Source organism: Lactuca sativa, chromosome 6 (genome assembly GCF_002870075.4).
Source record: "Lactuca sativa cultivar Salinas chromosome 6, Lsat_Salinas_v11, whole genome shotgun sequence".
NCBI classification, from domain to species: domain Eukaryota; kingdom Viridiplantae; phylum Streptophyta; class Magnoliopsida; order Asterales; family Asteraceae; genus Lactuca; species Lactuca sativa.
In genome coordinates this window covers 89,550,309-89,576,544 of record NC_056628.2, presented here as the reverse complement: position 1 = coordinate 89,576,544, position 26,236 = coordinate 89,550,309, and the positions used below count along the sequence as shown (strand labels likewise).

General features: G+C 33.9%; 1 protein-coding gene and 1 non-coding gene across 2 annotated transcripts; one reads left to right on the top strand and one right to left on the bottom strand.

Annotated features, from left to right (window-relative positions):
* The first annotated feature begins 812 nt into the window (after positions 1-812).
* On the top strand, positions 813-919 carry LOC111912066 (small nucleolar RNA R71). The gene has a single exon (XR_002857065.1). It is a non-coding gene; the product is annotated as a small nucleolar RNA R71 (small nucleolar RNA).
* A 9,794-nt stretch (positions 920-10,713) lies between these two features.
* LOC111912063 (DNA repair protein RAD50) lies at positions 10,714-20,273 on the bottom strand. The gene is made up of 27 exons (XM_023907817.3): positions 19,932-20,273; positions 19,605-19,691; positions 19,086-19,253; positions 18,680-18,855; positions 18,447-18,561; positions 18,143-18,371; positions 16,846-17,024; positions 16,544-16,714; positions 15,957-16,061; positions 15,773-15,880; positions 15,496-15,707; positions 15,316-15,408; positions 15,102-15,229; positions 14,403-14,517; positions 14,185-14,314; positions 13,889-14,098; positions 13,597-13,805; positions 13,278-13,479; positions 12,963-13,132; positions 12,566-12,881; positions 12,187-12,312; positions 12,033-12,085; positions 11,771-11,921; positions 11,584-11,646; positions 11,375-11,508; positions 11,135-11,263; positions 10,714-10,961 (listed from the first exon to the last, which is right to left on the bottom strand). The coding sequence occupies exons 1-27, from the start codon at positions 20,052-20,054 to the stop codon at positions 10,922-10,924; spliced, it is 3,942 nt and encodes a 1,313-aa protein (XP_023763585.1). The 5' UTR covers positions 20,055-20,273; the 3' UTR covers positions 10,714-10,921.
* Positions 20,274-26,236: the final 5,963 nt, after the last annotated feature.

Below are 26,236 nucleotides of genomic sequence, written 5' to 3'. Positions count from 1 at the left end.
CTTCTAAGAACTCAGAGATGGCCTCGTCTTCAGTATCCATTGCCATTACATGAGATTGGGCCTTCGTTTCGGGATTTTTCGGGGACAGCTTCTCATGAACCAGAGTGGCTAGTTGACCAAGTTGTACTTCAAGGTTATTGATGGAGGCTTGTTGGTTTTTTATTAAAGCCTGTTGTTCTACCATCAATGCATGATGATTCTTTACCAAAGTTCTTTGTTCATTAATAGCAGAATCAATAGCATCGTGTCTCTTTTCTGAAGCTTCCATAAACTTCATCAACATGGTCTCTAGATCAGGTTTCTTCTCAGCTGGTGGCTGCTCCTTTTGGTAGAAGCCTCGGCTTGTTTGCCTATACTTTTCTTCTTTTTTCTTCTTAAATTCTTCATATGGTAGCCACTCCTTTTTTGGTTTCCTCCAGTCTTCATCATACTTATCCCCACTCGAGTAGCACACTTGAGCTTTTCTGTTCCCACACTCATCTAAATTGCAGTCCTTGGTCAAGTGCGGACCACTACACCTCTCGCAACCCACTCTTATGGCATGAATTGAGTGGTCCATTTGTGTCAACCTCCGGTCCATATTATTTATCATAGCCATCATGGTTGCTATTTCTTCAGTTTGGCCCCCTACACCGCCTTTGATTCCATCTTACCTAGGGTTGTGGTATTCGCGAGAGTGCTTCGCAAATTCTTCAATCAGCTCCTTGACCTCCCTTGGATTTTTCTTTGTCAAAGGTCCTTGAGAGTCAAGGAGTTGTCTCGTCATAACGTTGACCCCATCATAGAAGATTGACATCTCTTGTTGCACATTTAGATCATGCTGAGGGCAATTTCTAAGCAAGCCCTTGTACCGCTCCCATGCTTCGTATAATGACTCCCCCGGATGTTGTTCAAAGTTGTCTATTGCCTTCTTGAGTTTATCTATCTTGGATGGTCGATAGAATTGGTCAACAAACTGCTCACGCATTTGAGCCCAAGTGGTGATTGTACCTGGTGGAAGTGATTTTAACCATTCTTTAGCAGCTCCCTTGAAAGTAATGGGAAGCATCCTAAGCAAGACGGTGTTTCTATTGACATTTGGGACATTGAAGTAATCCACAATGTCATTGACTTCATCGAGATGCTTAAAAGCATCCTCATGATCCTTCCCATAAAATGGGATATCCTTCAGTGCAGTCAAGATGTGTCCCTTCAGCTCGAATGTGGCAGTGGCAGGTATTGCGGGTTGGATTAAACCGGGACCCACATCTTCTCTGATCCGCTTCTTGTAAGCTCCCATGGACATCTCCTCAATGTCTGCCATTTCGTCTTCTTGCTCGTCTTTGGGCTCACTCGCGAATATTTCAACTTCTGGGTCTGACTCATATTTTGATTTGTGTGGGTTAGAAATTAGACCAAATTCTTCAACTTTGCTTTTATCCTTTGGGGTTGAACTTGACTCTCCTGTTTTCTTCCCCGACTTCCTTGAAAAGGCTGTTTTTAGTTCTTGCAATGGCGTCTTCTTCGGCGTGTGATCTTCCTTCGCGTTCTTGTTCTTATTTTTGTGAAGGGTTGACTCTGGATCTTCAAGTGGCGGCACCAAAGGTGTGTTAGAGCCTCTGGTCATGAACTCCTGCAAACTAAACAAAATAACAACGTAAAAATGAACTAAAATAGAAAATAAACCAAAAACTAAAGAAAACTAAAAAAACACAGTTCTCACGTTGTGAATCTGTAAGATTCACGTCGTGAGTCCTGTAACAGATAAAAAAAATTTAAACCTTGCTGGAAAATTAACTTTTTGCAGGTTTTATCCCACAAAAAGGATCGAACCTAAAGCAAATAAATAAATAATAAACTAAGTCGTTCCCCGGCAACGACGCCAAAAACTTGATGTGCACGGAAGTACCCACTAATTTTAATATTTATAACCTAACAAACTTAAACTAATTATGCACTTATAGGCAGTGTACCTAGTTAGATTACAATATAGCTTAGGTAAGTCGGGTATCGATCACAGGGAACGGTGTTACTAATTATTTTACTTGCTATCAAATTAACCTAATTATTAACAAGTTTAGAAAGGGTTTTATCTGATTTTACAAGATCAGACGAACTTAACTCAAATTCGATCAATAAGTAAAAACACTCTTGTCTAGTTCGAATCTACTTCGTCCTTATGGCTAGCTAATAATTATGGATTATCAAGTTGGTTTTAATTATATTAGTAATTTAAGTCTAACTTTACCAATAATTAATTAGTTCATGTAAAACTATGTATGGTCACACACAATTAAACAAAGAACCAATTATGAATATGAATATGTTATGTAAGATTTATTATGTAAACGCAATTATAGTCATAATCTACGTTCTCTAGCACAGCTAAGTTTATTTACTTTAGTTACTAACTAAGATTGGTCAATCCTAGCTCTAACAATTTAATGCTCACTAAATCATTAGGTAAACAAGTTCATGCAGTTAATGGTCACTAAGCTACACAGAACATGAAATTAGGCAACTAAAGAAACAAACACAAGCATGCTAGGTAACTATAAATCAAACACAAGCAATTTACCAACTAAATAAATCCATGTAAAATTAAGCTATTCATAGGTTGGAAGTTTCATCTAGCTAAACAAGAGTAGCTAGATTCAGCTGCTCATAATAGCAACTAACACACCAACACAAATCAAAGTATAATGAAACATGTTCCTAGGTAAAAAATAATTAAACTAAATTATGGACCTTCACTCTTTTGGTGTTGAAACCCTTTTTCCAGGACCTTTCTTCTGCTAAAAATCGCCTTCTGGAACCTCTTTCTCTAGCCAAAAGTCCCTTTAATTCGTAATGGTTAAGGATATATATAGTTTCTGATTTTAATAATTTACGTCGTGAATAATAAAATATTCACGTCGTGAATACAAGATAACCGTGCCCGGCAAGGATTCCTTCACATGCGTACATATCTTCTAGAACTTATGCTCACGTCGTGAATCTTCCAGTTCTCACGACGTGAAGACGCTTTTTCCTGATACAATTAAGGGCCCAATGGGCCGAAAACCTTCCTTATGGGCTTCATAATTTCGAGTAAGGACCAAGATAAGGCCCAAGCTTCCCCATAATTGCCCCAGTTCGGCCCAAGTGTGTAAAATAATAATAATAATAATAATAATAATAATAATAATAATAATAATAATAATAATAATAATAACAATGAAGGTTAAACTAATCAAACTATGACACATCATTATTATTTGGAGGATAACCAAGTTTAATACACCACATGCATCTAGACAAGTCTCATGTATCCATGCACACTCTTCTCACCCCCTCTCTTCATTTATTCTCGGCCGATAGCAAGATCAAGAACACACACACACACAATTTCAAAAACAACTCTTCCTTTCCTCTCAAATTTTTGAGATTTTGAGCATTTTCAAGAAGGTTTCACCACCAAAAATCATCATTTCTTGGTAAGTTCTTACATATCCAAGTGCTATAACTTCATTTTATGCCAAGACACTCCTTCTAAACAAGTGTTTGTAAATCATACTCTTAGAACCCTCCTAAGTTCGAAAACCACTCAAGGAAGTTTACTAAGGGCCGAAAACCTCTCCATCTCTTCTTCAAAACCAAAACATCAAACAAAGGTGAGTTCATACCCCCCTTGTTTTTGGTTTTTATATGTTTTTGTTTTTTATATGTTTTTGGGGGAGAATACAAGTATTTATGTGTAGATCTATACATTTATGCATGTTATGTGTGATTTTTCTTGACTTTTGTTGTGTTTGTGTGATAAACTTGATGGATCTATAAGACTCTAACAAAAACAAGTGAGATTCTTAAACAAAAACACCCTAGACATCATATTACAAAGTTAAAAGTATCATAAATGCCCAAGTTGTGAAAAACAAAACAAAATCTTTTGTAAGAATCATTTTTGGCAAATAAACAAAAGTTTGGGGTCAAGAGTGATACCCACGGTTTTATAGGGGCTAAAAGGGTATTATTAGCTTAAAAATGAGCTTTTATAACAACCATATTTTCCTAAGGGTCAAAAGTGTAAAATTTGGCATTTTGGGCCTTAATGTGGTCCTCACGGTTTATTAGGCCCAAAATTGCAAATATATAAATATTTGGGGATTGAAATGTTATTTAAACAAAACTTGAGCCAAGAAACGAGATTAGGGGATGAAAATGACACTTATCACAAAATTTGGGCCAAAAACATGTTAATTTTGCAAAAATGGGCCGAAATGTCATTTTATGAAATTAAGGGGCTGAAAATGTAATTTTCTGCAATAATGGGTCGAAAATGTCAAAATATGTATTTTGGGTCAAATCCGTAAATTACTAAACATTTGGGGCGAAATACAAATTTTTATAAACTGATGGACTAAAATGTTATTTTTAATTAAAATGGACCAAAAATGACATTTTATATAAAAATGACATGTACAAATTACAAAATTTTGACATATCACGCTAGAAATAACATCATAACAATACGCTAGAATTTTTATAACTGTATGAATAAATTTTTCCGACTAAATGAACCATTTTATAATAAACAAACGAAATACAATAAGAGTGTGAACATTGGGCCTACTGCTTCCTATACATGCTTATTGGGCCTTCGTGATCCGTTTGCATGATTAATGGGCCCAATATATTCATTTCATGTTTATTGGGCCTTTGTAACCCAATTACATGCTTAATGGGTTTAAATTATCCTTTACATGTTTATTGGGCCTTAGTGGCCCTTTTACATGATAATTGGGCCTAAATTATTCATTGTATGCTTAATGGGCCTTAAGTATCCTTCTGCATGCCTAACAAGCCTTGAAACAATTTACACGTCTAATGGGCCACAAGTGTCCTTTTTGCATGTTTTGTTGGGCTTTATCATTTCACATCCATATATCAACTAGTGTTTGTAAACTAAATACATACAACAACGCTATACATATTCATGTGGAAATATTTGGGGATCTAGTGGGACTTGTCGGTTAACATCACTGAGTGTATAGCCGTAGCCTATAGTTATAATCAGAGTCTCCTGGAGGGAGAGCGAGAGTTTGTGTATAGATCTATACTGCGTGACCCTCCACGCCTCAACTGTTCACTACAGCTAGACTAGGCTAGTTTAGGGCGACAAAACCTTGATCAAATACCGGCGTTTGGAAAAATGCCAAGACATGCAATTTAGTCATTAGCATGCATGGTTATAACAACTCACATAGAGATCAAATACCATCTTAACATTTCGAAGACTAAACCCTTCGACCGTGTCGATACAAAACAATTTATACAATGATGCAAGAACTATAACACTTTTATAAATCAAAAAATATCGGATTTTCTGGGGGAAACACTATTAATCATTACCTTTTTTCTCATAACAAATATAATACAAGGAATTTGGATTTTTCATATACTCATGATTTTACAATAAAAATCACACATACATTTATACATAGTCATTACATCTTTTTCAAAGAATTTTACAGAAAATATCGGATTTTCTGAGTTATGCAACCGATACAAAGTTTTTCAATCAAACATACTTATGAACTCACCAACATTATATATGTTGACCGTTTTCAAAACAACTTGTATTCTCAGGTAATCATTAAGCTGAAGAACCATCAAGAGTATTTTGGGATTTCTTCTATGCATGTGTAAATTATCATACAATTTATATTTTCGAATTATATAATGTAAAACAATGTACTTGATGTGAACAATGTCAGTTGTAATATGTAATGTTGGTGACGATTGTGTTATGTTTCATGTATATTTATTGTGATGATATTTCAATTTATAGTCACACGAGCCCCCCGGACGTTTCCGTCGTCTGGTTCGGGGGTGTGACATGCTATAATATAATAACACGTGGCAAATATTACATACAGAAAACTCTTAAAAGAGCTATAATATATTAGCATTTGGCAAACATTAAATACGAAGTTTTAGAAGAATGACACATGTACAAACAAAATTATTCTTTTATTAATATAGGAAGGCTTGTTTCAAAAACTCTTATTAAGATCATATGTTGAATTTTGCAAAAAAAAAAAAAAAAAACCTATCTACTTTGTGCACCTCTAGCCCCATTACAAAATTTCTTCAATTCTAATATATAACTATTTATACCCATTTTAATTTTTGTCGTTAAAATGCAACCCAAAACACTAATGATCAGGGATTAAGGAAAAAAGTTACTTCTAAAGTCATTTTATGTCCACAAATATGGTGCATTCGGACCAATTTTTCTATGACATTGTTCATTAAAAGTTAGCTTTACAACCGGTCGCTTTAAGTTAACTTTTTCTCCATGTGCTAGTTTCAAAAGCATGTTGTATGAACAGACGTTTTATTCCTTCAATTGTCGCTAGTTTTAGTGAATGACGAGATAGCGAGCTTCCAAAGAAAGTCATAACACTACAAATCAGGAGTCATTGTCAATATCTCCCTTATACCAACTTTGATTTGAGACCACAGTAGAAAGAAAAATAATTTTTATACTTCCAAGTTGGCAAGGTTTGATCTTTTGAACATGCTTTAGAGTTTCAACATAAATTAATGATTCAAGAAATGTGTACATATCATTCAAAATAATAAAATTAGCTAATGACATTCTAAAAACAACAAAATTTCAACCGCATGGTGGGCATGCAATGTTCTGTTAAGGCCTTAAGGGCTGGTACTTTACTATTTTCTTTTGTATATCATTGTCACCTCGTTTTCTTTTATACTCCTTAATTTATAGGAAATTGCCACATCTCACTCACACACTTTTTTCTTTTTTTATTAAATATATTTAAAATAATAATAAAGGAATGTTTCATTAATTAATTAAAAACCATTACATACATAAAAACGACAATTAAAATTTCATCACAGTTCATTTCCCCGAAAGATGATCGATATTTTGCATTAAAAATTACATGTTGTGACATTTTTTTTTCCTTTTCGTGTTTTTCAATTCTCTTCTCGTGCTTTTCTCTCTCGGTTAATTTCTTTTTTTTTTCGAATTGCAAACGACTATTCAAATTATATATTTTGAAGCTATTTGTCATCTTACGTATGCCATCGCCTTTGTTGGATATCAATGCATTAGACGAAGACCCTCTTTTTCTGCATTTTCTCTACCAATTGGGCGGACTATCTCTCCGAGATCAAACTCGTCATTTTGGTTCAAGTTAAACCTGAAACGACCATCTGATGAAGTTGTAAAACTTGTTTCAGATTTTTTGCTTCTTTTTCAGTAAAACTTTTCATTTTTGGTGACCATATAAAAACTTTTCAAACATCGAAAACTTTGAACGACTTCCGATTATTTTCAATTTTAAAGATTTCAAGCATCATCTCAAAAACATTTGTATCACTTTTCCCGCTTTTTCTTTGGCGCATCAAGCTTTTGTACACCCTGTTGAACTTTGTGATTGTTTTGTTCATTTAACTTTGTTGTACATTCATGCTTTGAATGGTACTCGCCAAGACCCATTTCGTTGTGAAACCACTCGGTAATGTGTCGCCAAAAATATTCTTGCTCTTGCGCATTTCCATACATGGGTTCCTTGGAAATGTCGTTCCATGATTTTGCTAGTATTTTTTCTTTTTTTGGTGTCCATTGTTGAGGACTGCTTTTCCTATTTTAGACGGGTTTTTTCCATTTACTTTTCCTTTAGGGTCGGATGGTAAGGGAACTGCGGCTCAAGTTTTGTTTCCCGAACAATACGATTTCCGGCTTGGTTGGGGTGGGCTTCCGGGGGTATATTTTAGGAGAGCGAAAAAATGTGAAAATAGGTTGTGCTAATGGGTGACATAGAGTAATATTGTGGTATTTTTTTATAGTAAAATTGTTTGGGTTGAAAAGGGGTGAAAAAATAGGAGCATCAAGTTGTAGTATGTAAAACCAAGGTTTTAAATAACGTAAGGCTTGAGCTTGGCGGCAAGGTCAAAGTTAAGTCATGGCAAACCTTGTGAGTCATGACGTTTTTCAATGCGTGACTATTTTATATAAATTAAAAAAGATAAATCATACAATTATTGAATTTTATCAAACATATCAAGTTTTTAGAAGTATTATATTAATATTCAGTATCAAAAAGTTAACAAAAACTCAATTATTTTAAAGCCGATTAGAAGGAAAAAACTTGCGTCTTGAAAAAAACTCTCGTAATAACGCGATAAGGCACGCCTTGACACGTTATTTGGGCAACATGCTTAACAAATCCGTCTTTGACGTTTTCGTAACGGCTAGGTCACGCCTCACATCATGGCACGTCTTGAGGCGTGTCATGACTCGCTTTTTAGAACCATGTGTAAAACTGACTGAGCCAGAGTTGTTTAACCACTCACATTAGACTTATTTCAACCGAATATTATGGTGAAATTGATAGGAGGATTGTTTATATTCATTTTAGTAGTCGGACCTTAGAGTGACTTTTGTAAGAGGATTATTTGTATTCATTTTGGTAGTGGAAAGTTTAGTGTATTGTTTGAATGAATAGTAGAAAGTATACTAGTTATGTGAGATAAAGTATTAGGTTGTATTGTGTTATAGTGGTTAATTTAAAAAAAAATACATAAATAAATAAAATAAAATTGAAAAGTAGTTGTTAATAACTGTGTTAGAATATAACCATTGGAATGAAGAAGAATTGTATGTGGTGAAGGTATGTCGCCCTCGGGTGGACACCGAACCACCGCACATCAGTCGGTGAGGTGTTTAACTGAAAAGTAGTTGCTAATAACTGTGTTAGAATACAACCATTGGAATGAAGAAGAATTGTATGTGGTGAAGGTATGTCGCCCTCGGGTGGACACCGAACCACCGCACATCAGTCGGTGAGGTGTTTACCGCTCACCACGTTGATAGCTCATCATCTCGGAGTGTGTTAATTGATACTTCTAATGGCCTAATCCTAATAGAAACTCGAGTAATTTTAATTATCGAACGAGTCTACATCCTATATTTAACAAAACCATCCATTTGAATTGAAAACCAATAAAATTAATTTTTTATAACATAATTCCAAGCAAAAACACTTTATAGAAAAAATTATATTATAATATTGCTATATAGTTAAAAATAATAAATAGATAACATTTTCCTTAAAGCTTTTTTACAAAATAGTCGTTTTCTCATTTTTTTTTTCTTAAATTTTTTCAAAACAATAATTTTAATCTATTCATAAATCGTTTTAATTTCACATGTCTCAGTAACTTGGTTTCAAAAATGGATAATGATACTTTTTGGTGCTACTTTTTTCTTAATTAACCGCTGATTTTTGTGAGAAGCCACTTGTGAAACCATTATTTGTTGTAAAAAAATCTACCTTTCTATTTTCTAATAAATATAATTTAAAATTGTCACTTGTTCTTCTATTAAACAATTTGTACATGTGTCGATCTTTTCTCATATCTATATCTTTGTTTTTGCATTTAAGATTTTCCTACGTAGAAATTAATTTTTTTCTATTATATTTAACAACAATATTAATTATTAATTCATATTAAACTTCAAATCCCTAAGCATAATCCTTATTTCTTTAGATGTTTTTTAACAACTATTTCTTTCTTCTTGTATAATTATATTCATATTTAATATGTCAAGTTGCACATTATATTTTTTATGTTTTTCTCATTAATTAAGAATTAAATAACATTATTAAATTTAATAACCAATTTAAATACATTTATACACAACAATTGTAAACTTATCAATATACATCAATTATTGTAAAATAAATTATTTTGTATTATTAAATTATTATTTTTTATTGTAGAATTTTTATTCATTGTTAATCGTCTAACACGCATGTTAAACCCTAATAAAAAATAAAATAAATGGTTTTTTGTGAAATGTCTTGGAAGAAAAGTAGCAATTGTTTTCTTTTTCTTAATAAAAAAAATAAAAATAAATAAATAAAAAATTGCTATTTCGTGTAGTCTTGAAAAAAAAAAGTAAAAAAAGTGGCGATAGTTGCATTTTTTCTATTATTAAAATTTATCATGGTATATAAGATACTAAATGTTGATGAATAATCTAAAAATGGTCCAAACATTCTTTTTACTTAGAGAATTCATAATAAAAGTTTTCTTATTTTTCATTTTGAAAAAAACCCTCAATTATTATGAGAGCTTTTTACATTCCACTTTTTTCAAGAAAGCTTCTTATTATGAGAGCTTTTAAATTCCGCTTTCTTAAAGATTTTTCATTTTGAAAAAAACTCTCTTCTCCTTAACCCACCTTATACAAAAAAAAAATAGAATAATGTAAATCAGTTCGACGAGTACGTATATAAACAAGGTCTCCTTTTAATGACATGGCATTAAAAAATCTTTACGAAAAAATGTTTGATCTGCTACCCAACTTGTCCGAAAAGACAAATTTTACCATTTACTAAGTAGGTGAAAGGATAAGATAGCATAAAGCCAAAAGACATGGAGGGACATAAGTCATAAGATCTAAGACTAAGAGCTAAATGATTTATGTCAAGTTGCAAAGGGGGACGTATAGGGATCCTATACCACCACCACCGGTCCCCACCACCAGAACCCTCTACACCACCGCCATCATCAGTAATCACCACCACATGGTTGTCATTATTAGAAAGAGAGTGTGTGTCTATGTTGATGGTGGGCCTATGCACATGGTGGCGTATAGAGGGTGTTGATTGAAAAGCACATGTTTTTTTTTTTCAAAATCTCCCTTCTGAATTGAACAAGAATCGTACGTAAAATGATTGATATGCGATAAATATGTCGGGAGGGTTTTATATTACCCCATTTCTACTCCATTACTAAATTAGTCATGCTGACGTCATCGGGTTTTTTTTTTCTAATGATGATAGTAATATAAGTACATGATGGTTGGATGCTTTTCACTTTTCACAGTTTCCCATTACCACCAAAACATTCGTGTGGTTCAATCAAAGATCTCCTGGGCCTCAATGATGCTATGCTGGCTGAAAACAAGAAATACCAACGTACATCCATTATTTCTTTATTATTTATTTATATTATTCTATTAAGTAGTATATGAATATAATAAACAAAAAAAAATGAAAGCACATTGCTATTTCTTTTCATTTGACCCTATAAAATGATAGAAAAAAAGGTAAAAATAGTTTAGACTTACTGGTCATCTTTTGCAACCCGATAGTATTTTTCTGCATGCTGGCGTTGACCAATAAGTTGAGCGAATCGCTCATCGTGAGTAATTACTATCAGCTGAAAATTCTCCTGCCCTTTCCTATCTTCCATTATTCTGGACAAAAAACATATATATATATATATATATATATATATATATATATATATATATATATAATCCAATTACAGCAAAGTTAAAATTTTGAAAAAAAAAATAAAAAAGTACCTTACGAGAGCAGCAGCAAGACTTTCGGCATTTGGAACATCTAAATTGGTGGTTGGTTCATCAAGTGCAAGTATTCCACAGTTAAGGCAAAAGGTTTCTGCTAATGCCAATCTAATGATAAGTGAAGCAAGCACCTGAGACCGAATGAAAGGTGAAATTACGGATTTACCCTTCAATTCCAAAATACAATTAGAGATGATGGCACACACCTTTTGACCTGCACTGCACCTTCCTCGCATTTCAAGCTCGGCGTCACCAGTTTGCATAACAACCTGAACTTACAATCATCCATATCCATAAATGTTAAGAGTTGGGTTAAAAATAAAATGTGAGATATACTTAGCAACATATTTTCATTTAATTTTATTTTATATTAAAAAAAAGTTAGGAATTTACCTTGTAGCTATAAGACCTTGTAGCACCACCTTCAGCATCTGAATGGATACTAATGTAATCAATATCCTGCCCTCTGTACGTTTGCTGCCATAACTCTCTTATGATTTTATTTATTTCTTCCATTTTCATCGCGTGGAACCGCATGAGTGCCCTATTAGGATGATCAAATAACATCAAAGTAAGTAAACATAACAATCCCTAAACCCTAATTTATATTATGGCTTCAAGAAACAAAAAACAAGCTATGAATAGAAAAACTCACTTGTCAAGTGCATTGTAATATTTATTCAGATCCTTGTTCGCCATCTCAGTAGTCTATAAAAAAAATACCAAAAGAAGAAGGTATTATCTTCATGGCACAATGATAAGTAAAGAGAAGCTTGTTGATAAAAGGGGAAATCACAATTTATTATCACCTTGAGCTTGAGTAGCTGATCAAAATGCCGTTTGTCAATTTCTTTATATTCAGGATTTTTAAGATCAACTTTATTCTTTGAGATAGCCTTCTTATATACATCCAATGTACCATGGCACTTGTTTAGCTGCAAAACAAAGCAGAATTTTAGAATCAAATATATGATTCCATTTCAAACTATTATAATGCATACGCATATAATAATAATAATAATAATAATAGTCACAATATCATAGATCTTTATCTGTTTATTATAGCATGTTGAAATACAGCATTGTAGTTTAACAGAGCCATCCAATTATAGTGATGTCCTAATAAGAAGAAATGGAAAGTAGGATGCAAACAAATGGAAGTGAAGTAGGTAGATAACTGAAACATACCTCAGAAAGAAGCCTCTCTCTTTCTTTAGTAAGCTTTCCAAGATGAGCTTCAGAGGCAGAAATGCCAAGGATTCTTTCCTCCAGGGATTCAATCTCAAGAGTACACGCATCTACTTTCGCCTTTACCTCTCTATACCTCAGATTGTCCTCAATATTCCGTCTTAAATTATCTTGATTTAGCACCAGATTTTCAGTTTTGCTCACTTCAGCTGAAATTTCCTGATTTCTGATTTTGTAGTTTTCAAGCTTGGAATTTTCTACACACAGCTTTTCTTCCAGATCTTTCAGTTTGTCCAGGATATTTTCTTTTTCATACCTGATAGGAACCCAAGAATACTAGACATTAGACAGTAACAACAAGAATGACAGATTTACCCTCGAGGATCACGGAACTTGCCATTCAATCTTGGAGATCAGTTTATCAAGCATGTCAACACCCTGATGAAACTTTCTTTTCAGTTCAGCTTCTTCTTCGTATTCTTGGCTGAGTTTTTTTTTCTTATTGTCATGAGCACTTCTATATTTTTCCATCTCCTTGGATAAAGGCCCAACAGACTCTTGTAGATGCTGAAACCATATATATATATATATATATATATATATATATATATATATATATATATATATATATATATATATATATATATATATATAATACAAATGAGAAATATAGCAATGTAATGTACTTGATTTGTTTATAAAACCAAATTACCTTCATCTCAATGTCAAGTTGATTTGACTCTTCAGCTATTTGCTCAAGCTCCTCTTCCAACTTCACTAGATTCTTTAAAGCCATCTCCGATTTGGTTTTTTGTTCTCGCTCAAGATGCCATCTGGAAGAAACCCTTTGAAAATTAAGCTCCAGATCCCTTCTTTCCTCTCGTAACTTTTCCAACTCCCTTTCTGAGTTTTCCCTTTATTATCATATTAAACCAGATTAAAACCAACATAGAATTTATAATTTAATTTAATGCATGAAAGAAAAACCCTTATGCCATTAACGAATCAAGTTTGGATATGTAGAATCATACTTTGTAAGTTCAGCAGTACGAATCTCACGTTGCATTTCTTCCTTGGATTTGACACCTACCCCACACAAATCAAGTCTCTCCTCCAAGTCATTAACTTCCTGCTGCAGCTGTTGTATTTCACCAAGAATTCTGTCACACGTGTCTACGGGTTGCATCAAAGATTCAACTAACCCCTTATCAGAACTTATTTGAGCTAAAACACCCAAGACCTACATTGTTTATTTTAACAATAAGTTCAATTTATTAGTATTATGGCTTAATCGAAAAAAGGAAAAGAAAAAAAAAGGTTTACATCATCAAGAGCTTGAGTTTTTTGGTCCAGCTCCTCTTTCAGCTCGACTAAATTCCTCTCTGCAAGGGGAATTGACTCTTTGCAAATTTTGTTGTATTCTTCATACATTAATCGAAGTTTTTCCAATTGTTGGAAGTTTGATTCTGCTTCTGATGATTCTACAGCCAACGATCTCATACGATCTGCAGAGCTTGCAGCTTTGACTCTTTGCTGAAAATTGAATCCAACAACAGGGGTGTTTTGGTAAAAAGACAATGGAACTGATACCTCATTCTTTCTAACAAAAGAAAAGTAACCTTTTTAACAAAGTCATCTTCTTCTTGAGCTGAGAAAGGACGCTCACAGCAAGGGCAGATATGATGTGCACGAGCAACTCGTTCAAAAGGATCAAACATTTGTCGCATACCATCAGCAATGTTGTACTTGCTGTCTCAAGTTAAGGGTATTATAGTAATTAAATAATATCTTGAGTTAGTGGTTTCTGAAATGAAAAAAAAAATTGAAAGAAGAGAACCTTTTGTGGACATCCCTTTTTTCTTTAGCTACATCCAAGACTTTGACATATGATTCAATGTTGGCAGAATTATGATCCAGAGTTTGAAGCTTTGACTCAATAACTCTCCTTCTAGCTGCAATATAACCGGAATCATTAACAACTAAGTGATGCAATTTTCTAAGAAGTTGTTACAAAGACTTGTCCTTGTTTACTGCACTTGGTTTCTACAAGAAAACTCTTAAGGGCATGTTTAGCTCTAGTGGATTCTGGCAGAATCCGAGGGAACTGGAATTCCAGATTCCATTCCATGGCTTGTTTTATTGCCAAATTGGTGTAATCCAGTTCCTTTGAACTCCATGCTTAATAGATGGAAGGAATCAATTACATTCTTTCTTTCTTTTTATTAGAAAACCAAACAACCATCATTATACATGTTTTATATATCGAAATATATAAAAACAAACAATTAAGCACTACTCCATTTTGATTATTGAATTTCAGTCCGTTTCTTGCCAACCAAAAGCATGATAATTACAGTTCCTTTTAACAGATTTTATTCCTTCAAAAAACATTTTGCGAACCACACATCGTTACTTAATATTAATAGTTAATTTAACTCGTTATTTCACTAGAAGCAAAACTAAGTGCTGATGGAGAAATTTTCCTTTGATATATAAATATATATGTGTAACTTTTAAAGATTTTATGAAGGCTTACAGTCTTTATCTTTGTGAAGCTTGGCGAGGTTATTGCTGACATCTTGTATTTTTAGTTGCATTGCACTAACATCTTTGTCAGCTTCACGGGACTTTGAGTTCAAATCATCATACTCAGTTGTAAGCGCCCTGCACTAAAAGCTAATCATCAATAATTCAATACAAATTGAGTTAGAGCTTATAAAATTGAAAAAGTACAGGAAACACAACATAACCTTAGAGCTTGAGAGACTTCTTTCTTCAAATCTTTGTCCAGAGGTAGCCTCCCTTTCAAGACTCCTTTGATTTTATTCTTGTGTTCGTCTAGACTAGAAAGTAAAAGAAATCGATATCATCAATGCATAAGGACTTTTGCATTGCAAGTTTATATAAAATGAGGAGCATGGACTTCTAACATTTTTTTGTGTTTTTTCTTGTGGCTTTCCAACTCCCTTTTCTTTATAGATAGTGAAAATCTCTCTTCTGCATCCGCAGCCATTTCGTCTTTCTCATCAACAAGTTTTTTAACTGCAATTGCAAGAGATTGTACCTCTGCTGCCTTTCTCTGTATTTTAGTCTCAAAATCTCCTTCGGTAAGCTGCTTACTCAATCTTTCAACCTCAATACTCTGCCAATTCCAAATAACCCATTTAATTCTTGAAATGTGAAAGTAAGATAATTGAAGTATATTACCAGGCTCTTTTCTTTCTGATCAATCAGACGCATTTTGTCATCAGAAATATCACGCTCCAATTTATCACGCTCGTTTTCTTTTTCTTTTTTTCGGGCCATTGTGCCACGCTACATCATGTTACAAATTAGTGAATGTGAAACCCAAATGTTAAGAGAATAAAGCAGCTGCTAAAGAATGCATTACCTGTATCTCTAATTTAGCACGCTTTTCAGCCTCAACCTCTTTACATCGGTCACTTGAATCACCATAAAGATTCCATGCTACCTTAAGCTCTTCATCCATGGATTTCTGAGAAAACAATCATTCCAAATTATATGAATTACAAAACAAAAAAAAAGATGAACATACAATGACAGATGCTACTCAGCCTAACAATTATGATCAAGGTGAAGAATTCATTGCAAACAATCAAGTTCCAAAAGGCTTCGGAAATGAATATTCAACTACCCAGTTCCCAAGAATCATAGGTTTTAAGGACTTTCAGTTTCTAAATCCTGTGCGCTACAAATATGCCCTAAATCCTACTCCTAAGCTACACCTTTATCCACCTCGGGACTTGAACCCTCAATCATTTGAGGAGGGAGATCTTAATTAAGAACAAACATGATTGATGATACCACTAGGCCAAAGACCCTTTGATGGAATTTAGTTTTCATAGAAACAAAACGATATTAAAGTTGGAGGTAATTAGGTGGAACTTACCATGAACTTTTTACAAAAATGGTTTAACAAAACAGTTACTATTTAATGACATTAATAAGATGAAATACCTTCTTCTCATCCAAGTTACGCTCAAGATCTTTCAATCTTGAGTTTAGGCGACTTATATGATTTGAAGCAACATCATTGCTGAAAGGAGTTTTTGGAAGAGAACCCAGATTGTGTTGTCTGTAAAGCTCTTGGATTGTCGAGTCTCTCTCCTTCTTCAAGGACTCATAAATCTAAGGCAACAAGAGCAATACCAATTAGTAACAATGCCCAAAATTGGAGGTTGGATATTGTAAAAAAAAAAAAAAAAAAAAAAAAAAAAAAAAAAAAAAAAAATCAGTATCAGTGTAGGAGAAGAAGATACTTCAGCTTCCTTCTTAAGCTTGCCAACTTCCCCATTGTACTTATTGATTTGTTGCTGAGATATATTGCTTTTTGTCTCTATGTCCTTAATGTCCCTATTTGACTTCTTGATTTTATCTTGAAGAACTGCTATCCTTGCATTAAACTGTTCATTCCATTTCCTTAAATCTTCATCAGGGTCTATTAAATATTTACCACATAATTAGAACAAACAAAGAGAAAATCTATAACTCGTAAAAGAGCCAATTAGGGCATATCCAACCCAACACCAAATCCCATTTTTTACACCACTTTACTCCAAACCCAACGCCATTTGTTGAACCAAAATGGTGTTAAGGAATAGTACAGCACCAAATTTGGTATTAAGCTATTCCTTTACACCACATTTGGTGTTGAATTTTCATGTGTTCAAATTGGTCTTTCAAGTTTGATTTTATTTCTAGTTACTTTTAACGGATACTTATATTTTAAATGCAATAATTGTTATTTGTAACATTATGGTATATATTAAACTGATATTAATTAATCACATATATTAAATTTAATCTTTATGTTTAAAATGTATTTAACATTTTAAATACCTTTTACTATTTTATATGTAATATTTGTTACTTGTAATATTATGGTATATATTAGATGCTTTAATATAATCATATATAATAAATTAAAATTGTTACTTGTAAGGTTATGTTATATATCAAACAGATGCATGACAAATTTGTAAAAAGCTAATAAATACCCATAACACCATTTTTTGCATCAAAATCATGTACTATTGGGTGCAAACAGTGATTCCTCTCCAACCCATTTCTACACCAAAAAGAATATTCCTTTTTTTCTAACTTATATAGATTTTCTATAGCTCCCCTTATATTTATTAGTTTTTTTTATAATTTATATGTAATATCTGTTACTTGTAATATTATGTTAATAACTTAATATGTTCTATATTAAAAACTTTTGTAATAATCATATATACTAAATTATTACTTGTAATGTTATGTTATATATTACACTGATGTAAGAAAAAAAATGTTAGAAGCTAATAAATATAACAAGAATTATAGAATATATATATATATATATATATATATATATATATATATATATGTATATATATATAAGTTAAAAAAAAAAAAAAGGAATATTCTTTTTGGTGTAAAAATGGTGTATTGGGTTAGAGATGAATAACTGTTTGCACTCAATATTACACGATATTGGTGCAAAAATGGTGTGGTGATATGGGTTGGATATGGTCTTAGAGATTGCTGATATAATTAAGATGCTAAATTACAAACCATCATTCTCTTCTGCTAAATCTTCAAAACGCTGTTGTTGCTCCTTAAACAAAGCACTTCTTTCAGCAGTCTTGGTGGCAACCTGGTCGTCAAGCTTACGTTTTTCCTTCAGTATAGCTTCAGTTTGACGAATTTTGGCATCCACATCTTGAATATGTCTATCCAAGTCCTGCATTTTACTCCCCAGTCTTTCTGATTCTTCATGATCTTGAGTGATGCATTGTCGAAGCTGTAAGAAGACACCAAAATCTAAACTTGTTGCATTGAATCGACTATCTTAAACATGGGAAGAAGAGATATAAACCTTGAGTGCAGCATCTTTCAAAATTTGAAGCTTCTCTAAATCCTTCTGAGAAAGCTTAATCTCTTGAGCCTGATCCTTGTGAAGCTTTTTAATAATCTCCAATGCCTTTGTATATCTTTACACGGAATTTACAACAGAAAGAGGTGTAAATCATTACTATTTACTCAAGATAACAGTTGTAGTAACAATGAAAACAAAGAGCCAAGTTAGAAACATGTAATTCAAGGAAGTACCTTGTAGCTGAGAAAATGTCATCAAACTTCTTTTTCAAAGTCGAAGAATCTTGAAGTGGCCAATTGGCCTCATCTTGGTGTACAAATATGACATTTTCAAGAATGGCTTTAGAGACACCCATAAGAGCAGGAATTTCACGATCCATGTCTGCACAACGATAGCTAAGGCAAACTTTCTGCATTTACACAACAATAAAAGATTGTTTTGAGCATATAATTATCAACATACATGTACCAGCTGTGGTTCATAACACCAAAATAAATTCTACTAGTAAGCAACTTTGAGGAAGTTGAACAATATGTTAGTAAATGACATGGTTGACTAAAATCTAGCAAATAAAGACCTTAAAACAGTTATGAAGATACACAGCTACAGTTCCAAGTGTTAAGGGATCATTTAAAGTACCTCTCCAGTGTTAGGGTTTATTGTCTGCAAAACACTCTCGATTGCCTTGTACTCCATCTTTGAAGCCTTCTGAGTCAACTGGAATGATCTTATACACACCACGTCTTTACCTGCTGCTGTCTTGAAACGTAGCTTTATTTGGGCCTTCGTTTCTGTTTCCCCTGCAACCTACAACCACCCCATTTCATCCACTTAAAACCATTTCATAACCATTAACCACACACACCTACATAAGTATATAAGCATTTCAAGGCCCATTTAGCATAGCTTCAAACCATCTTCAGGCTATTCTCATTTCTCTTTTCAAACAAACAATGAATACAAAGTTTTCATGTTAAAAGGTTGTATATGATGCCTTTGCTAAGCTTTCGGTATGTTGGATTTGATTAAAAATTCGCTTGTTAGTCAATTTTGAAACCATCAGACAGCTTGAAACCCAGCTTACAAAAAAAACATACATGAATCCAGCATTAATAAACATGTTTGTGTATGCATAGAGACAAATAGAAAGAGAGAAACCTTGGGATCATGGATGAAACTCTGACCAGACCTAGCATTTGGTGGCAATTCACCGGTACAGGATAGCTTTAAGCACTCAATAATAGTCTGTAAACCAAACCAACATGTTATAAATGAACATCACCAACAAGCACACTTCAGCATAAGTACACATAACTTCCGATGAACCCTACTTAGTAAATAACTAAAACACATCAACCGGTAAGTTAAATACAAAGAGTATGACGTATAAAGGTTCCAATCACTCTATCAACTAAGAACTAGACAAATTAAGCCAGTTCGAGAGGGGAAGATACGGAGGCGTTGAAGTAGAAGAAAATGTATTACAGTTTTTCCGGCGCCGTTAGCACCAACGATGAGCGTTAACGGCTTGTAAAAGGTGATGACGTTTCGGTTCTCCGGGTCGAAACTTCGGATGCCTTTTATCAACATCTTGTCCACCGTACTCATTTTGAAACCCTTCTTTTCGCTTTCCCTCTTTCTGATTGATTTACGGCTTCACTAGTAGAGATGAATCAACAGAGGATACTACACGAGCACATGATAGGGCATCCGAGTGTGTGATCCAATAGATTGAGTTCACTACGCCGGCGAAGAGTGGTGGAGGTTGAAGGTGGTGGTAGGGTTTAGGAGTTCCGGTGAAGGAAGCGGGTGTTTGACTATTTTTAAAAAATTCTCGATTTTACTTATTTATAGTTGTAAGCAGTTGTTGGCTTGTTGTACATGATATTGGTCCGCGAGTTTTTTTCATTTATTACATTACGAATTGTCTAACAAAAATAGTCGCACAATCTTACATTAGGAATCACCAATATCGTAATTTGTTAGTTGTAAATTTCATAATATTGAAAAATATGATCTTCGATATTTATAGGGGCATTTTGCAACTTCTTTAATGCTTTAAATAATAATGACCAAATTAAATTGTACAAATCTTGGGTGGATTGTGAAGACTTTGGTGATATGGTCTAGGAAGGGTGGGCTGAATCGAACATAGAGCACAATATGAGTGGTTTTTGGCGATTTGTGAAGTTCAAGAATAAGCTTAAAATATTAAAAGGAAACTATAAAGGATTGGAGAAAAGGGTGAAAAAGTGTTCATGGTGGGTGAGAGTAACGGAGCTTGGACATTTATTTTGAAGGGCCGAAAGTATAATATATATATGAAAATCGGAGACCAAGGGGGCCACAAATTGTCAGGTTCATGATTGATAATGGGCTTTGTTATGATAACTCTCCATTGGGAAAAAGATATTTAGAAAAAGGAATTTAAAATATAGAAATCAATGACATTCCTTTTATAAAGAAATGTTTTGTAAGTTTGATGGTGTTTGGATTACGACTATAAGGTCTAGTCATCGGTTCCAAACTTGGTCGATGGCCCAACACAATATATGCTTGATTCAAGTTTTCTTTCACGTTAATTAAAAGATACTACCTCGAGCCCTGTATTGTTCGGATGGTGAACGAACTTGGTGAGACGAAGTATTATTTTATCGATAGGTTTAATGTATCGTTCATCACCTTGATTATAAAAGTTGATGATCCTAGATTTATTAAAGACTTCAAATTGATTGGTTAATCGGATTTTAATATAATATTATTTTGAATTTGTTGGCTATTGTGGCTGACAACGTTGTAGCTGGTGGAGCATACATACGACCTTTACAAAGGGACATTAAAATTTGGATGACATGTAAATTATGAATAGAGTCCCTACGTAAAGTTTTTAGAATAGTCTGTAATAATTATTTTATCAAATCTAGCCACTTTGTAAAATGGAAAAATGTTGCTATAGCACAATAAAATCTTGTAATTTGTTCGATATGGTCACTAATTTTTTTCCACAATAAATCACTAAAGTGTTGGTTTACCTCTCAAATAGAGGAAAGATCAAAATCCATCCCAACTTCATGGTTACACTTAGTTTATGTGGCTTTCTTTAAATTAAAGAGTAGGAATTGATCTACAAGGCTTTTTCCCAAGTGTCAAAGAAGAAGAATATTGTCCTCGTGTACAAGCTATAATAAGAGACGTGGAAATTGGGAGATTCTAAAATCAGGTTTCACTTTACATAACTCAACATAAAATAAAAAATAAAAAAAAAACAACACATAAGCTTTGAGTTCTCCTAGGTATTTCATCGAATGGGTGGCAGGTCCCATGAAAAAGTCTTGCAAAAATATGAGAGGTGATGATGGGCAAGGCCTCACCCAATAGCAAGTGATTGTTACAGGTTTTGCATACATAAAATGGTACGACACTAACACTCTGTTCCCGAGATCAAATTAACGAGAGAAAAGAAAGGAAATGGGTGGAAATGAGAAGAAAATAAAAGAAATTGGAGTTCCCGAGTTTCATTAAAGGAAGGAAGTGGGGGGAAATAAAATGATCACTTTCCCTCCTAAATTTCTTTCGATTTGGGAGGATTTTGAAAGAAATAACAAAATAATTAATTTCCCTTCCGCTTCTCTCCAACTCGGGAACACAAAAGAAAATTTTGTTTTCCTTTCCTTTCTCTTCTTTTCTCTCCTGACTTTCTTTTCTCTTCTTTTCGTTTATTTTGTTACACTCGGGAACTAGGCGTAAGAGGGAACAATGAAAGAGTTGTTTTCATAAATTCGCATAGTACACTTTTACCTACCTAGTGAATAATGGGTCGATGTTATTATAAACACTAACATTTTACAAAATGTTAAACACTGTTCCTAAGGTCAATTCATTCTACAGGACTATCAAGGGTAATTTAGGTATTTTATTTTATCAAAGGAAAAGGATGGTGGTATGGGTTTGAAAATGAGGTACATACATGCTCACTGTTTTTCAAGAACATATCTCTTTCTCTTTAGTCTTTATCGTATGTACCCCACCTCTCCTAAAAAAACCCTAGAAAACCTCTGTCTTCAACATTGCACCGAACCACCACCGATGTTGCCACACGGTGAACACCATTGCAAATGTCGCTCACTGCTGATAAGGTCAAATCGCTCCAATAGTTCTCTATAATGTGGTTTTGAAATGAACGACAAGCTCGTCCATTATGCATCTCCCTCTCTAAGAAGTTTCATCTCCAAAGACGATGCCAATAAGTAGAAGGAGAAGGGTTTTCAGCGGAGTACATGGAAATACTTGTCTCGAGTGTTGAGAATTCACACTCCATTTGGAAAATGTTAACTCACAGACGCAAATCATACAACCACGGTTCGGTGTCTTCATTTTGAACAAAGCCCTCTCAGGCTCTCTCTCATGGAATTCATTCCTTCTACGCCTCTCTAAATTTTTGACACCCAAATCAACCTTCACCATCGACGCTACCATCATGTTGATCACCATGCTAATTGTTATACAGTTTCCACCACCACCATCATGCCACAACCACGAGCATCATAAACATTAGATCAGGTGATTTCTATATATGGGTATTCTTTTTATCAAAAAAAAACCCGACCAATTCTTCATCGTTACAAGACCAACAAGGGAACTAGTAAATCCAATATTGAATGTTTGTTGTCTTCCCCCCCAAAAGTAGGTTTTTTCTAATGGTTAAGAACAATACAGACATCATTGGTAACTTTGGGTTGCTGATTATACATATGCATAGAGTTTTTATTTTTCATATTTTCTGAAACAATTTTAGGTGAAGAATCGTTAATCATGCACCAATTGAAGCTAAGTATAGAGGCGATGGAAAACATATGATCTCAAATAGAAGAAATGAAAGGAGAAAAAGGAAGTGAAAATTGTTGGGGAAAATGCCTGTGATTTTACATGATTCGACTTTCCTTTTGAAATAAGACTCATGTTTCATCGAAGATCTGGATTTGGGCAACTGGGTACTAAGTGTGTTGTCAAAGAAAACCATTTTCTAGCTAATTCGACTAAAATGGATTTAACCCAATACATCGTTAGTAAAGTAAACCATCCATTCTTTTTATTAACAATATTAACTCAAAATTTTAAGTGTTTTTGTTGTATTTTACTAGGTTAAGATGATTCCAGAGGTGAACTCTACTAAATTAAACTAAGCATTTATGAGTCTATTGGTCAAAGTTCATAGGAAAAAAAGATTTGGGAAGTGCAAAAGATTCTCAGAGCCTTGGTTTGAGAGAATTGGATGAACATTCGTGTGAATCAAGACTCAAACTAGGTAAGTGCAAAAGTTTTAAACTAGTTTTCAAAATTGTTTTCAAAAGTAACCAAGGAAGGATGTGATGTGTACGATCAGCCGGAGCAAGAAAGTATACCCAAGTTACCCACATTGTTATTGATATTATGTTTATGTTAGAGCAAAATGCTAGTGGTAGGCTAGGGATCTCCAGGAATTGCATGATAGAATTTGTTGATATGTGATACCTGATAGCCTATAATTATTTATTGTATGGAATTGACATCATTACTGTAGTTGCCTAGTGTATGCATCATAGTTGAACATGACAAAGATTCTATAGCCTAGGAATGTTTGGTTTGGCCTTATTTCTTGTTCTTGTTTGATGAGGGGATTAGGGTAGAATTAAGATTTCGACTGTCTATAGGATCCAGTGTTATATATGATTAGCATACGCGAGTGCTGCAGGGTTGGTGGAAGTTTCATGGATGGGTTACGTGTGAGCAACTGACCAGTTAAGGAATGTCTAACCTTTATCTAGGGAGTGAGAATAGGATGTTTGCATATTCTAGTGTGTGTTGTTAGGGTTATTGTGATGATCTTCTGAGACAAATACGAATAGGTGTGGAAGGTAGTATGGGCCTGTACTACCGGAAGCACAGGACCCGTACACATAGCAGGGAAATCACAACCCCTAGGATTTCATTATTTAGAAAAGCTCGTATGGTATGAAATGTGCCTTGTCTGATATTTTGTGGTTTATTTTTAGTATAGTGCTCACGAGGGGATCAGATTAGAGAGTTGATTTCTGTTGAGGTTGTTACTATTGTTCGTGGATCGATACTAGAGTCGTTTGGTCTATCAAGACTGCCATGATTGAGCTTTTTGATGATCGTTATGCGGCACTTTCTGAACCTGTTGTTGTTGCAACTACCACGACTGTTACAACCATTGGGGTTCATGGAGAAAGAGCCTTCTAGTACCGGGACTTCGATAATATGAAGCATCGGGTGTTCGATGGAGTTCGAGATCCAATCATTTCAATGAGGTGGTTATTCGATGTTGAGGGGTGTTTATTTACGTGCTCCTGTCCTACTGACTAATAGGTCAAGTGTGCCCTAAACATTCTTTAGTCAGGAGCGAAGGACTAGTGGAAACTGGTGACTGGTTCGTACACCCTAAGCTGAGGTTTGATGTGACATGGGAGCAGTTTTATGAGATGTTTCTCATGAGATATGTTCCATTGGTGGAAAGGGAGAGGCTGGCCCAGGAGTATTTGGATCTAAGGTAGGGGACTGAGTCGTTGACTGAGAACACCAAGATGTTTACTTAGAGGGATCTGTTTTGTCCTGATTTTGCTACTTCTGAGCAAGCTCAGATGACCTGGTACTTGAGCATTCTCAAGACGGGCATCCTCCAGTTTGTGTCCACTCAGTGTTATGGTACACTTGTGGACCTACAGGAGGCCGCAATGAGGCAGAAGATTGAGATGGAGCCTAGGCGAGGGAGCAGAGACAAACTCCTGTAACAATTGTGACTTTTTGCATTGATCGTTAACTAGGAAAAGTGACCAACGTCAAATATAATAGACTTAATACATTATATATATATATATATATATATATATATATATATATATATATATATATACACACACACTAGCTGTGTACCCACACAATGCAGCGGGACACAAATTGTTAGGGATGAACATGGACCGATGTGGTTTATTTTTGGCCGAAATGAACATAAATGTAGAGTTTTTTTTAATAATACAATTTGGATCTTCAATATGATTAATTTTTGGTTTTTCCACACGGTTCAATCTGTTTCATTTTGGTTGAGTTTAAAACCAAAAAAGATAGGTCACGTTGATTGTTTATAGCATTTGTAAAACCGAAAAACTTGAGAATATATACATAGTTATGAGCATGTGCTTTAATTTTCTTCAATAAATTGTTCTAAGACATTTGTTCAATAAAATAATAATTAATCGGATTTATGAATATATAATAGGAATTTCATCACCAAATAACACGTGAGAACTAAAGAAAATGTGGTACGTAAACCCTTCTCATTTAAGTTAAACATTATTATTATTCTTAGGTTGATCCTTTTGAGTAATGGAAACATCAATTTGAGAATTAAGCAAAAATTATAAGCATACTATTATTAAGTTATCAATGTGCCAACCACCATGAATATATAGACTCACACTCATCCATAGACAAAAGGATTCATGATATACGATAGAAATGCAAGACATAGGAACACGTATATATGAAGTTAATAGGTGCTTACATTTAATTAATTAAACACTTAAGCAATAGTTATACAAAACTTTAATCAACATATAAAATTACTCGTATTTGTCTTTTATAAAGTCTACATGTCTACTGCAATCACATTTTTATTTTACTTTTTTTGCAAAATAATTAAAAATTTTGTACAAAGATAATATTACAAAATTGGTAAAAAAAAAAAAAAAAAACTAATTAGACGGAGTGAGTTTGGCAAAGTCTTACAAAAA

What these genes read in the sequence shown, in the direction of transcription:
- LOC111912063 (XM_023907817.3), bottom strand. Translation starts at nt 20,054, where the DNA reads ATGAGTACGGTGGACAAGATGTTGATAAAAGGCATCCGAAGTTTCGAC. An exon ending in GTAACTTGGATGAGAAGAAG is followed by an intron (nt 16,062 to 16,543) that starts GTATTTCATCTT and finishes TTGTTTTCTCAG; the next exon opens with AAATCCATGGATGAAGAGCT. An exon ending in CGGGTTGCAAAAGATGACCA is followed by an intron (nt 10,962 to 11,134) that starts GTAAGTCTAAAC and finishes TCTTGTTTTCAG; the next exon opens with CCAGCATAGCATCATTGAGG.